The 15,999-nt window shown below is 40.0% G+C and overlaps 1 protein-coding gene across 1 annotated transcript in view; it reads left to right on the top strand.

Annotated features, from left to right (window-relative positions):
- The window catches only part of LOC143032162 (uncharacterized), a 26,861-nt gene extending 12,864 nt beyond the window's left edge, over nucleotides 1-13,997 (top strand). The window contains exon 2 of the mRNA XM_076196631.1: nucleotides 11,555-13,997. Within this exon, the coding sequence (XP_076052746.1) occupies nucleotides 11,555-12,900 (1,346 nt within the window). The 3' untranslated portion in view covers nucleotides 12,901-13,997. The remainder of the gene's footprint in view (nucleotides 1-11,554) is intronic.
- Nucleotides 13,998-15,999: the final 2,002 nt, after the last annotated feature.

Raw genomic sequence — 15,999 nt, 5'->3', positions numbered from 1 at the left:
CACGAGTCCAACACGTGATCCAAAGACCAATTGAATGCACACACACACACGCACGCACACACACACACACACACACACACACACACACACACACACACACACACACACACACACACACACATATATATATATATATATATATATATATATATATATATATGTATATATATATGTATATATATATATATATATATATATATATATAAATATATACATATATATCCTTGAAGAAAATAATCTAGCTCCCCTAATTCCATATTTTGATTGAGATCTTTATACAGTTTTTCTACCGTTATTTCGTCAAAGTTGTTTGTCAACAATACATAGGCTATTAATTATGTTACCTGAGAAACTTTTATTTTGTCACCAGATATTGCTATCCAATTTTGATCCTTCAATATTAAATTCATGTCCATAGACCATCTGTCTAATTTTGCTAAATATTCAGTGCCAGATTCGCTTGTTTTTACTTTATTATTCTAACCAGACCTGATAGGATCCTGATCACACTTTGACTTAAAATGTTTAATGAATGCCTTCTTATAAGCTTCATATTGGTTGATATCTTATATTTGCTGGACATTTATTATAAGCCTATCCCTACCCTTCTCAGGATCTACATTTTTTTTTTCTTTTTTTCATCAGTTATGTTTTTGGTAACAATTAAAGTATCGATCAAACTGAGAAACCTATTAACCCCCACTGTATTCACTCCTTCTTCTAAAAAATTAGGGATACTAATGTTCGAGGTATGAGCCTCATGCCTTAACACTGTTGCCATACCTTCAGTGTTTTTAAAGTCGATCTAAATCGACTGCCTCCTCGTAGGCTTCCTCCACGTACTGCTCGTACTTAGCCTCTCTCGTAGCCCTTCGTTCACTCGTAGTAGTAGCTCGTCGTAGACCTCTCTCGTTCACTGCTGTTTGCAGTCGTTGTAGACCCCTCTCGTTCACTGTTGCATCGTTCCTTGTAGTCAGCATGCGTGTGGCTGCGTGCTTGTGGTTGCGTGCACTGCGTGCTTGTGATTGCGTGCACTTCGGCTTGTGATTGAGGTACCCGTACACTCGTAGTCGTATCTTGCACTAATTCCTGTAGTTTGATGCACCAGTCCTGTCTCTTTGGAAGCGTTTCCTTTTCACTCGTTCCATTCCACCGCTGCCACCACTGTTATCACTGTTACTTCAACTGTCGTTAATAGTAGTTACTACTACGTTCAGTGTTCCCTCCTATGTCCCCTTTCACTATCATTTTCTTCTCATCAGTGTCTTAATGTAGGTTAGTCACTAAATTTCCATTACTTATTTACATCTGTAGGCCTCAGATCATCCGACTTAGTCAAGTTCCACTTAATATATGGATATAATAGGGGAATTTAAACTGTTGAGATATTTTCTTGAGTGAGGCTAGAAGTAGAATTAGTGAAACGTCTACGTATAGGAGTCTGCTTAGACTTTCGCTCATGAGTCTTACGAAGGAAACAGAAAACACTAGAATTACCTAATTTGTTACAATACGTGCATTGAAGTATGGTCGATATAGATGTAGGAGTGCTCTGTGTATGTGTCGACAGACATAGAAGGAAGAACCCCCATAGTCTGCTGTAAATGACTAGGTAGTGCAGGAACTAGCAAGGCACGATGAGGCAATTCTTTTAACTTTCTAGAGAGCTTTGTTACAAATGATAATAAAGATTCATCTGGCTAATAACTAAGAGAAGAAACAATCCTTCGTTCAGCAGAAGGTGTAAGGAACAAAATGTAGAATAGATACTCCAAAACAAGTCGGAATCTATCTAAGAGAAGAAACAATCCTTCGCTCAGCAGAAGGTGTAACGAACAAAATGTAGAATAGATACCCCAAAGCAAGTCGGAGTATATCTAGAGTGATACAATTGTTATCTGTCCAGTGTGAATGTATCAAAGAATCTAATGCTTTAGAAGCCACCGCACTGGCTCTAGCCTGAGCACTCATAAAAATTTCAGTGCTCATAGAGGAAGCGAGTGCATCAGCCAATCTGTAGCACCAGAGAACATTATCACCTACCATGTTAGCATGAAGCATTATAAGAAATTTTACCTTAAAAGTAGCATAATCATAGTTTAAAGCTCTAGAGTTGACGCATGAAGCTGACATCATCTTAGAAGCTAGTGAACTAGGAACAAGTTGAGACCTTACAAAAAAAAAAAAAAAAAAATCTAACCCTGTAATGACGTTGGTATTGATTATATTATCCTCACATTATTGAATAAATGCAGACGCTAAATAATTAGGCCCCTCTTCTGAAAATTTTACCACATACGGGTCCTGGTGTAATAGTGTAAGAGTAGGGTGAGGCATACCTGGGGCTGATATTATGATACCATAGAAAAAAGAGGAAACTTTTTCACTAGATTACTAAGATGATCGCTAACAACTGGAGGGGCAGGTATGGTTCAACCACTTCTGAGCAACATGCAGATAAAATGGAAAATAATTACATATGGGCCCAGTCTCCAGGACACATAGATGTAGGCGTCGTTTGCTTGGAGAGGGGGGTTTGTGTCTTGAAAGGAGTACCTCTGGAAGGCAGGATAGGAGACCATGGAATGCACTATGGCTCTCATCCACACAGAGATTGGCTGCAGATCAATAGCTACGCACGTGATCTTGGCTCACACACATCTGCAAAAGCATGAAAAGCTAAGTATTTACATAAAATGAACACTATTTTTTAAGTGAAATTAGTCTCACATAATAAACGAAGACTGGAAGATAACCGAATGGATAAGAAGGAGTGACCCGTCATCCAGGAGGTGCCAAGATAAGAGGGAGGGAAAAGGGTGGAGGGGAGTCGAATGTGATAGGGATGGAATGTATGGGAGTGATTTTTATGCCTTTGTTTTCTAGCTACCCCCTGTATAAGGAAAAAAAAAAGCCTTTGGTATATGTTTGTATGTATGTAGAAACATGTTAAATTTGTAGCACATAATCTTCCTTGTCTGAATCCAAATTATCTCGAGTTTTCTTCTAGGTGTTTTACCCATCTATTCTTGCTATTTTTTTTTTTTTCACAAAATTCGGCTACAGTGCTTGTAAGGGAGGCCAGTCTGTAATTACTTGGTTCTTCTTTGTTTCCTCCTTTATATACTGGTATAATGTTGGCCTTTTTCCATTCTTTTGGTATTTTTCCTTTATCATGTGAACAACTTAATATGTTGTATATTTTGTCCATTAGTTCTTTGCATTCATTTAGTATCCAATTTGCAATTCCGTCCGGATCGTGCGATTTCCTAAGGTCAAGGCTCGTTAATTGATCCATTATTTCTCTTCGTGTTATTATTTCGCTAATAGGGAGAGATCGCACTTGACTTCCTTAGCTCCAAAGCTGTACTTTTTCTCTAGTGAAAACCGACTTCGAGTCATTGTTCATGCCTTCGACCATTTCTAGATCTTCTGTTTATTCATTATTTCTCTGGCGTAGTTTCACAATTTCCTGTTTATTTTTAAGTTTACCATTTATATATCTATAGAATAGTTTGGGTTGATCTTTTCATATTTCCATGATGTCCTTTTCGTAGTTTCTTTTTTTCCTTTCTTCGCACTTTTACATATTCATTTCTATAGATGATATATATTTGCTAGTTCCAGTTTTTCTCCATGTATATGTTTTCCTGCATCCTCTGTTGAACCAGCATTTAATATACACTTTCTCTTGTTTCTGTCTTGATGCGTATTTATTCATTCCTTCATTATATATTTCCACGAAGATCGTCTATTTCTCTTCCGCTTTAGTCTCTTCAATGTAGAATTTTTCCTATTTTGCATTTTGAAGGAATTTCTTATGTTTGCCAAAGTCCGTTTTATTGTACATCAATCTTCCTTTTCTGTATTTTTCATTTTCGTCCATATACATTTTTTCCTTTAGTTCAGCCTCTATTAGTATGTGGTCACTTTTTTCCAAAACGGTGTCTTCTATTAAATTTTATTCACAATTTCAGGTTCTGTTGTAAATATTAAGTCCAATCTCGACGGTTCTTCATTATTTCTGTATCTGGTATTTTCATTGAACCATTGTGTCACTGTATGTTCTATGGTCATGTCAAGTATTACATTTCCCTATAGATCCTCTCCACCATTCATTTTCATCTCCTCCCAACATATTTCTTTCCAATTAAAATCACCCATAAGTACCAGGTTACCTCCATCCTTTAGTATCTCATATAATGAATGCCTTGGAACATCTAACATTTTCGAATGCTCGTTCTCTTTCCAAGAGCCCGTTTTTGGGCGCACATAGATTATCACAATCTTTCTGCTTTTCGTGTCGCTGTCTTCAACTTTTATCATGATCATTTCCACACTGTTTTTACCCTCAGTAACCTTCGTCACATTTAGGTTTTTCTTGGCCAAGAGCATGATTCCTCCTCATTTTTTCTCGCTTCTGTTTTTAATTCAATAATTGTATAATCCGTGTCCAGCACTATTAGGTAGTATCGGACCCCTTAATTTCGTCTCCACAATTCCCATTATGTCTGGTTTTTCATCCGGCAGGTAATCATTTAGCTCATCCAATCCTGAGACTAATCCGTCTGTGTTAGTATAGGCCACTTTTATTTTTCTTTCTCCATCTTGTTTTCTATTTCTTTTGTTTCGCTTACTTTGGTGTACCATTTTCTCAGCCTCAATTCTATGACCCTCCAATAGTACTCCTTGGTTTCGTTCTCCGTTCTCTTCTCGTTTTTTCCCCCTTAGCTTCACCTTTTAGTGTCTTCTCACTATTTCCTCAACCCTCATTTCTCTTTTAATCCCTATATTGTTGTGGTCTTTCTTTAGAATATTGTCCTATTCTATACATTTCTATATCTTTCTCTACTTCCTGGTTACCATCTTGTATTTCTTTTACAATTCATATTGTTGTTTATTTTTATGCTTTTTCTCTCATATACTACAATAACTTTTTTTTGTATCCGATGCATCTCTGACCCAATTTGCTTGTTCTTTAATCACTTGAATGATTGTATCCTTTGCATTTTCCTGCATCTGCTGTTGCAGTATTTCTTTAAAAGCAATTTCTTAATTTTCTTTGTTTTCAGACCATTTCTTAATCTGCAAAAATTCCTCACTCAAGTTTTCTTCAATTCTTTCAGACTGCCTGTATTTTGCTATTTGCCTCTTTTTTTAAGTTCTCACTATTGGTACTATGATTCATTTTCATCTTTTTATTTTCACATTTAACCTCCATTAGATCTTTTCAATCCCTTTAGCCCATTATTTCGTTCAGAATCAATTTTCTTCAGTTCAGATATCTCATTGTTAGTTTGGAATAGGCCTTTCGCTAACTCTACAATCCTTCCTTATTTCTATGAATTCGTTCTCCCACAATTTTCTGTTATTACTAATCTCCCTTTCCTTGTCTAAGATTCGACTCAGATTTCTTCTTTCGTACTTACTAAAACCAGAAAAAGTGTCTTCGTTATACAGTCGGAACATCATTGTCGTTTCGAGGCCTCTGTTTACATTTAATTTCGGTATAGTACCTCCAGAGGACTCTGCTTTTGAGTTGACATTCGGCTCAAAATCATCGTTTTTATTTTCTTGCATTTTCTCTCATTAAATCAACTTAACACTGCAGAGAAATAATTTTGGGTAACCACAAGTGCTCCCCCTCCCATTCAATACAAACTAAGCCTCTTGTTTTCCTTGCGCTATTGAAAATTTTCGTCTTATTCAACAGCCTTCGGAGCTCTAGCTGATGGGTGTTGACAACTCGGAAGCTCGGAAGTGTGTGTGTGTGTGTGTGTGTGTGTGTGTGTGTGTGTGTGTGTGTGTGTGTGTGTGTGTGTGTGTGTGTGTGTGTGTGTGTGTGTGTATTCACTTGGTCTTTGGTTCACGTGTTGGACTCGTGATCGACAGCTATTTCCCTCCTGGAAGAGAGCTCAGAGCTCGTAGGTCCGATCTATGGGTAATGCTATGACCTTGCACACACACACACCCCCAACTCCCCGCCCACGAGAGTTGGAGTAACACCCCTCAGCGCTGCGATACTGATATTATTTCAGCCCCGGGCGAGGGGCGAACCCGGACCTCCGTAGTGGCAGGCCAGAGCTCTAACCACAGCGCCATGAGAGGTGTGTGTGTGTGTGTGTGTGTGTGTGTGTGTCTGCGTGTGTGTGTCTGCGTGTGTGTGTGTGTGTGTGTGTGTGTGTGTGTGTGTGTGTGTGTGTGTGTGGGTGTGTGTGTGTGTGTGTGTGTGTGTGTGTGTGTGTGTGTGTGTGTGTGTGTGTGTGTGTGTGTGTGTGTGTGTGTGTGTGTGTGTGTGTGTGTGTGTGATTCACCACGGGTCATGTGTTGGACTCGTATATCAACAGCTTTTACCCTCTCGGAAGAGAGCTCAGAGCTCATATATATGACCGATCAATGGGTAATACTGTGACCTTACACGCAAACACACACACAACTCTCCGTCCACGAGAGTTGGAGTAACGACTCGCAGCGCAGCAATACTGAACTTATTTCAGCCCTGGGTGGGATTCAAACTCAGACTGCTGTAGCAGCAGTTACGAACGTTACCACTGCTCCGTCGAATCGTGTGTGTGTGTTTACTTATTTGTATATTACGGGAAGGGGAGCTACGCTCGTGGTGCCCCACCTTTGTATCTCGCAGTGTCTAGTTTGCTCCTAAATTCGTGTATGGTTTTTGCACACACTATTGTTTCGTCCAGTTTGTTTCTAGTGTCCACCACTCTGTGTGGAAAACTGTTCTTCTTCAGATCTCTTCTATAACTATCTTTTTTGAGTTTCTTTCCATGTCCTCTTGTGCTTCTCTTGTTCCAATTTAACAAGTACTCTCTATCAAGTATTTCCTTGCCCTTCATAATTTTATAGATGGTCAGTAGGTCGCCTCACTCTCTTCTTTTCTCCAAACTTGGTAAACGCAATTTAGCCAGTCTCTCTTCATATGACAAGTTTGAAAGTGCTGGAGCCATTTTTGTGGTTGCTGTCTGGATTTTTTTATTATTATTATTATTACTATTATTATTTTTTTTTTTTTTTTTTTTTTTTTACTGGGTAACCATAATGCCACCGCATATTCCAATCTAGGCCTTATTAGTGTGACTAATATTTTTTTTTTAATATTTTCTTTGTCCAAATAGGCAAATGCCACTTTTATTGATCTTACCAAGTTGTAGGATTCTCCGATAATTTTGTTTATTTGTTATCAGAGGACAAGTCGTTTGAGATAATTACTCCCAGATCTTTTTCAGATCCCACTTTCTTTACTTCCTTAGTTCCAATTATAAATTGTCCTGATACTCTATTTTTACTTTTTCCGAACTCCATTATGCTACACTTCTTAATGTTGAAGTCCACTTCCCATTTCTGTCTTCATTTCTAAACCTTGTTCAGGTCTCCCTGTAGTGATTCGCTATCCGTTTTGGTTTTCACTTTCCTCAACAATTTAGCATCGTCTACAAAGAAGCTCATGTAACATTTCACAACATCATCCATTTCATTCACATAAATAGAGAACATTATTGGAGCCAATACAGATACTTGCGGAACTCCACTTTTCACATCCAACCTGAATATTTTTCTCTGAGCACTACTCTCATCTTCCTACTATTCAGGAAGTCCTCCATCCAGTTTTGTAGGTTGCTTTGTATTCCTCCTATGTTTTTGAATAATTTTTGTGTGCTGCTTTGTCGATGGCTTTTTTGTAAGTCCAAGAAACACAATTAGCCCATCCTTTCTTGTATTATATCTATTAGTCTTGAGTAAAAGCAGATTAGATTTGTAGTACATGATCTTCCCTGTCTGAACCCAAATTATCTTGGGTTTATTATATCATTTCTTCTTCCAGGTGTTTACTCATGTATTCTTGATAATTTTCTCACAAAATTTGGCTACAGTGCTTGTTACTGAGACCGGTCTGTAATTAGTTGGTTCTTCCTTGTTTCCTCCTTTATATATTGGTATAATGTTGGCATTTTTCCAGTCTTTTGGTATTTTTCTTTCTTTAAGTGAGCAACTTATTATGCTATATATTGTACCCATTAGTTCTTCTTTGCATTCTTTTAGTATCCAGTTTGCAGCTCCGTCTGGGCCGTGCGATACTGTACCTTCTCTCTTGTGTAAACCGACTTGAAGTGATTATTCATGACTTCGGCCATATCTAGATCTTCTGTGTATTTTGTATTTCCTTGGCGTAGTTTCACCATTTCTTGTCTATTTCTAAGTTTACCATTCACATATCTATAGAATAGTTTGGGTTGCTCTCTGCATTTTTCTATAATGTCTTTTTCATAGTTCCTTTTTTCCTCTCTTCGCACTTTTAGATATTTATTTCTATAGTTTATATATATATATATATATATATATATATATATATATATTTGCCATTTTCCAGTTTTTTTTTTCCATCTTTTCCAATCTTTGTCTCTTTTATCTTTCGCATCACTGCATCTTCTATTGAACCAGCATTTAATGTACACCCTCTCTTGTTTCTGTCTTGGTACGTACCTATTCACTCCTTCGTTATAAATGTCCATCAAGATCTCCCATTTTTCTTTCCACTTTTGTCTCTTCCATGTAAAATTTTTGCCAAATTGCATTTTGAAAGAATTTCTTAAGTTTTCCAAAATCCGTTTTGTTGTACATCAATCTTCCTTTTCTGTGCTTTTCATTTCTCTCCATATATATTTCTTCTTTTAGTTCAGCCTCTATAAGTATATGGTTACTCATTCCAAATGGTGTCTTGAGTTAAATTTTATCCACAATTTCAGGTTCTGTTGTAAATATTAAATCCAGTCTCGACGGTTCTTCATTACTTCTGTATCTGGTGTTTTCACTGACCCATTGTGTCATTGTATATTCCATGGTCATGTCCAGTAATACATTACCCCACAGATCCTCTCCGCCCTTCACTGTCATTTCCCTCCAACAAATTTCTTTGCAGTTAAAATTCCCCATCAATATCTGGTTACCTCCATCCTTTAGTATCTCGTTTAATGAATGCCCTGTATCCTCTAACATTTTTTAATGCTCGTATGTATATGTATATGTATATGTATATGTATTTGTATATGTATATGTATATATATGTATATATATAAATATACATATATATTACACACAGGAACCCACAGTCGGAGAAAGAATAAACTTCGAATAAAGAAAAATCCTATATTTCGGCTATCAACTGTAGCCCTCTTCAGGAAAGTACATAAGATAGAGAACAGAGGGGACTTATAAACTACAGTAAGAAGAGATGTGGACAGTTGACCTCACTCAGGCGCGGGGCAAACTGGGGTGGCGGAGGAGGGAGGAGGTGAGGAGAGGGGAGGATGTAGCGTCCGCATCAACTTGGCTACTGCTGCGCGTGAGATAATGTCAGGTGTCCACTGCCCTTTAGAAATATTAATATTAGGGCATTCCTCAATTAATGCTGATTCGACTATTTTCCTCCTGAAACCGCAGTGGGACTTAAACACTAATCTGGCCTTACCCCAGTCGAAAGAATGATTCTTATTTTTGACATGAAGAAATACAGCCGAATTTTCTTGCCCATACCTAATTGACCTTTTATGTTCTGCCAATCTAGTGTTCAGGTCTCTCCCGGTTTGACCCAAGTAAACCAAATCACAATCTTTGCAGGGCAAACAATAAACACCAGGTGACTCAACTTCCTTCGGTTTTTGTTGAACGTTCACAATTTGCTTACGCACGGTGTTAGGATAGTGATAGGCAATAGTGAGACGTTCATGAGGAAACAATTTAGTAGAAGAACTGATGGTATTATTAAATGGAATTTTTAAAATGTCCTTAAAGGAGCGGTGAAAACTTGAGGGGACGGAAGTTTTAAAATGGTTGGCCCTAGCCTTACTGAGGGCTTGATTCAAAAACCAAGGTGGATAAGCCAACTTCTCAAGTTGACATTTGATCACCTCAATCTCATGGTCCAGAAGTTGAGGACTGCAAATCCTGAAAGCCCTCAAGATTATAGGATTTTTCTTTATTCGAAGTTTATTCTTTCTCCGACTGTGGGTTCCTGTGTGTAATTTACAAATGTGCTACTACATTTCTGTTTATATATATATATATATATATATATATATATATATATACATGTATATATATACATATATATATACATATATACACAGTCCGAATAAAAGGAATCTTAGAAGAAAGTTACATTTTCTTCTAAATTTCCTTTTATTCCGACTGCGGGTCTTCGTGATTATTATTCACAAATGTGCAACTACATTTTGTCTAAGTGATATATTATATATATATATATATATATGTATATATATATATATATATATATATAAATACTTCTCTTCTTTCATGGCCTTATTGGATTTAATATAAACAACTTCGACTCCCATTTTTTTACATCCTGAACTCGCATTATTATGTCTTATAGTCATTAGGATCTCTTTTATCCTCTCTATTTGTATATTTTCATCCAGATTCTTCGGTTTTCTCAAAAGACCGATTACTCCGCGTCATTTGCGGCCCCACCTGGCCCCCATTCCTTCTTTGTACTCCTGCCGTCTTCCAGTCTTCCGGACTGCTCCCCACTGTTATGCACTTTCTGGGCACGCTTTGCACACATTCGAGTATGCCTTTCCTTTATTTACGTACACATCTCTCCTAACATCCCGTCATTTCTTGACCTTTGTTCCTCCTTTCAAGAGATCTATTACCTCTTTCACGACCTCAGTTCCATCTTCTCCCATACCGTGAACTTCCTTACTTGATTTCTTTCGCTACCTAGTGAGTGAATCGTAATAGGCTGCAAACATTCTGAATCGTGTTCGCACACACACACACACACACACACACACACACACACACACACACACACACACACACACACACACACACACACACACACACACACACACACACACACAGACACACACACACACACACAGACACACACACACAGACACACACACACACACATCCACACACACACACACACACGCACACACACACACACAGACACACACACACACACACAGACACACAAACACACACAAAAACCACACACAACACTCACACACACACCCACCCACACACACACACACACACACACACACACACACACACACACACACACACAGACACACACACACACACACACACACACACACACACACACACACACACACACACACACACACACACACACACACACACACACACACACACACAGACACACACACACACACACACAGACACACACACACACACACACACACACACACACACACACACACACACACACACACACACACACACACACACACACACACACACACACACACACACACACACACACACACACACACACACACACACACACACACACACACAAACACACATACACATATGTATATGTAAGTATGAACATATACTGTATGTTTTATCTTTACCAGACACAACAGGTGTCAATGAACCATCATGTAACCTTTTGTGTGTGTTCGTTGCTACACAAGAGCAAACATACTGCGAGGAACCTTGTTACCTGTGAGGTCTCACGACCCTTTCCTTCCCCCCACAGGTGTTCTCACGCCGCCCTTGACGCCCACCAGCACCAACCCGCCCTCCGTCGTCGTCGACCGTTGGTCGTCCACCAAGAGCCCGACGGTCTTCCCGTCCGAGCGGGGTCTCATGGATACCACGACCTCCCTCACTCGAGGAGGACCTGTGAGGTCTTCTGCAAGTGATCGCCTTCATTTCCTGCCTCTTCTGCACTCGGTGCTTTCTAGCAAGCTTGGTAACTTAAACACTAACAAGGAAGTTCCTACGGTAGGAAGTAATACACATAATGTCGTACAAAGTTACAGGGCACTGCCCTTCGGTCACTGGGCCGCCCTCACTGCAGCTGCTGCTGCTGCGGCAGCTGCCCGTGGAGGACCAGCTGCCCCGAGTATCGGCGACGTCGCCCTCAACCGCCTGCTGCTGTCTCCCGTTGGGCGCCTGGCCCGCCCGAAGAAGCGGTACATCTGCAAGTACTGCCACCGGGAGTTCACCAAGAGCTACAACCTGCTGATCCACGAGCGGACGCACACGGACGAGCGGCCCTTCCCCTGCGACGTCTGCGGCAAGGCCTTCCGCAGGCAGGACCACCTCCGCGACCACAAGTACATCCACAGCAAGGAGAAACCCTTCAAGTGCGAGGTCTGCGGAAAGGGGTTCTGCCAGGCCAGGACCCTCGCCGTCCACAAAGCCCAGCATGGAGGCACCCTCGGGAACAGCCCACATCGACGCTTCTTCCTGGACACCGACAAGACAGTAAAGTCGCCGCCGCCTCCTCTCCACTGCCATCCGCTCCTCCTACGCTACTCCGCTCCCTACCGCATCCCGCCCTTTCTCTACCAACCCAAGACAACAATAACAACAACAACAACAGCAACGACAGCAGCATCAACAACGGCAACAAGAACAACATGGTCCTCATCAAACACAACATCGTCTTCACCTTTCCCGGTCGCGACCGCCCATCCCCAGACCCCCTACACATCTCTCCTTCTCCACGCTCCACAGAAAACGGAGGCAGTGACCCGTGACGTCACCTACATGTTGGCAGGCGACACGGCGATGGAGGAGGAGGAGGAGGAGGACGGAGAGGAGGAAGAGAAGGAGGAAGAGGCTCTCGACCTCACTCTCAACAAAAATGGCGCGGCTTTCAAAGAGCCTCTCGACGCCCTGAAGGACGTTATTGATACTTCGGCACGAAACGGCGATACCACTCGACCAGGTCATCCTTCAAGTCCTCCCGAAACCAGCTGTCCCAAGGAGGACCCGAAGGAAGATCATCCAGGGAAACAAAGCCCCCAAGAAGAGCCAGAGACCCGAAGGAGACTCTCCCAAGGAGAGTCTCAAAACACGAACCCGTACCTCTGAAGCAGCGAGGGCGAAACAATCTGATACAGAGACGACGCATTATGAAACGTTACCGCTTCGGTGGGATGTCCTCTATGTGACGATAACCGGTGAACGTAAAGTCAACACTAAGTTCAAATGATTCCGTTTTGATCGTTGTGGGCCGCACGACCATTGTGCCTCACTCGCTGTGATTAGTCGACCGAGTCGTTTTAACGTCACGAGGTGCTTTGCCTACGCTCCTAAGTACGGCACATTACCAAAAGGACTTTGGCTTCGGTGATGGGGACCATTGCTAGGGAGAGAATACCCTACCTGCCCTCTTTGCTGTGACCAGGACTCGAAACCATGCGTTTGGGCTTCCTGTAGCCCAAGGTCCATATAGTATAAATGGACCTTGCTGTAGCTTAGGCTGCTAGCTAGCTGCGCGCGTTAACACTGTACCGATGTACGTAAGGGATCCCTCGTGTGTTTTGTTGTGAATAACACCAAAATATTTCGTTCAGTTGCGGTGATACTTTTCGTAATGCAGGAGTGTCTTTTCTGTAATGTCCGTGATGTGTGTCTTTCGTAAGTTTGGATTATAGTTTCCAAAGGTTTTAACCAAGTTGAAACGTTACGTACAGTCAAACAAGTGAGTACGAAAGTGTTCTAAATGTATCGTGTATTAAGAGATGATTTCACGTTGCTAATAATACGAAATCTTTCGAATCATTTATGGACTTAGATTAAGCATATTACCATGCATTAAGCAGAACTATAATACGTGTATTCAAAGACTACTTGATATATTTGCCAAATGTTTCAGCAAAGTTGAAACTATATACATACAGATGACCACAGAAATAAAACATTTTGCAAAATGTATTGGACACAAAGAATTTTGAACTATTTTTGGACTTTGCTAAATCATATCATACTGTGCGAACAATACCTTATGAACACGAATTCTGACATGAGTTAAAGGTAATTTTTTTTCTTCAATATTTCGTACTCTCACCTTGCTGCATCAGTTATGTGGTCAACCGCACAAGCGAGGAATTGAGGCAGTCCTCATATATGCGCGTTTCTATTGTGTAACATGCGAATCAACCAAGAGGAGCTATCAGAACTGCTGTTTGAATTTGTCTGAATATATATATATATATATATATATATATATATATGTATATATGTGTATATATATATATGTATATATATATGTATATATATACATTATGTATATATATATATGTATATATATACATATATATATATATGTATATATATACATATGTGTATATATATATATATACATATATATATACATACATATATATATATATATATATATATATATATATATATACATTACATCCCATTTCACTCTTTGTTGTATTAAGTGTACATAAATGAAGTGTACCTGTTTTGCACATGGTCACTGGTCTTAATAGAGGAATTTAAAACGTACTACGTGATTGTTCAAAGAACCAATGGTATATTAAGGTAGAGTAATATATCTTAATCCCCTCCGTACTGGGGGCCATTTTCTTTTTATTTTAACTGTCGCCAGGCGATTTTATATATATATATATATATATGTATATATGTATATATATATATATATATATGTATATATACATATATATATATATATATATATATATATATATATATGTGTGTGTGTGTGTGTGTGTGTGTGTGTGTGTGTGTGTGTGTGTGTGTGTGTGTATGTCTGTACATAATCACGATCTATAAATTTTCCATGTGTGTATCTGAAATATGTTAAATCGTAAACAGTGGTGACTACTCTTTTGCATCTTTTTCTGATTGCCGTCAAGCGATTTTATTGGCAAACAGAACCCTCTTCCCTACCACCATCACCGGTGTTGAAAGGTCAAACTACTTGGTTGTATTCTTAACGATCTTAAACGTCTTCCTCGCAAGAACAACCATAGAAACCACAAGACGCGATGAACACGAAGGTGGGACCCACAGGGACACCAGCAGGACCCCGAAGGAATGTCCGTCACGCGAACCCATTGGGTGACAAGGCACAAGTGACAAGGCCAGCCAGCGTCGTCATTAGCAACAGCCCGCCGCGACGACACTGAGTGCTGCCGAGTGTCAACACAGTGGACTCTTCACGAGCACGAGGGCTATTGTAGTGAAGTGGGTGTAAGGAAGAAGGTGGTTGGGGGGGGGGAAGGGGAGGAGGAAGTGTAAAGGGAGGCGGAGGAGTGAGGCGGGAGTGGAGGAGTGAGGTGGAGGTAAAGAGGTAGGGGAGGTAGAATAATAATGTACAAGCGGAGGAGTATGAAGGGAGTGGGGAAGGAGGGAGGGAATGAGATAGAGGTAGCGGAGGGAAGGGTAGAGGAGCAATGTGGAGATGGAGGTGGAGGAGGAGGTGGTGGAGGAGGAAGTGCAGTAAGCAAAGTCCTTCTGTACGAAAACACATTTTGCTTATTTTATTCTGGCTAACGCTGGGCGATTTCATTCGTCTGACCACAAGCTAAAGGTGATATCAATGAACCACTTTACTGCCAGGACACACTTTATTGTTTTTTTTAGGCTGGCTTCAGGTGATTTCATTCAACGAAGGGCAGGAACCCGAGCTGTAATCGACCAAGGAGTACTTCAGGTCCAAAATGCGCTTTTCTTCTTCTTCTTCTTTTTTTTTTTTTTTTTTTAGTTTTTACATGTTTTTTTTATTCTTTCAGGTTTATACATGTTATTTTGTCTTTCAGATTATTTTAGTCTTTTTTTCTTATTCTGTTTTCTTTATCTGCACATCTAATCCATACAACATTAGAAAATAAAATAAAAAAAATTGTAAATTATGATATACCAACGTAATATATATATTTTTCCTGGCGGAAAAAAAATGCTAAAAGCAATATACTACCGAACGGAGCCACGAAGAGTGCTTCTAGACGCCATTTTTGTTTTGATAGATGCGGAAGTCCAAGAAATTAAAGTGTGATAAAATATTCTGTTCTAACCTAATCTACCCTAACCTAAGCAAACTTGCACTTAGTTATGCGGTACCTGTCGTCGTCAGGGATAGTGACGGTGGTTTTGACATCCGATTGGACTGTGGGGTGTAGAGGCGTTCCATTGCTTCAAGAAAAGCATGAATTG

Source organism: Oratosquilla oratoria, chromosome 13 (genome assembly GCF_046742065.1).
Source record: "Oratosquilla oratoria isolate Oo_2021 chromosome 13, ASM4674206v1, whole genome shotgun sequence".
Lineage (NCBI taxonomy): Eukaryota > Metazoa > Arthropoda > Malacostraca > Stomatopoda > Squillidae > Oratosquilla > Oratosquilla oratoria.
The sequence above is the reverse complement of the archived record's forward strand: the minus strand, read 5'-3'. Positions and strand labels throughout refer to the sequence as shown.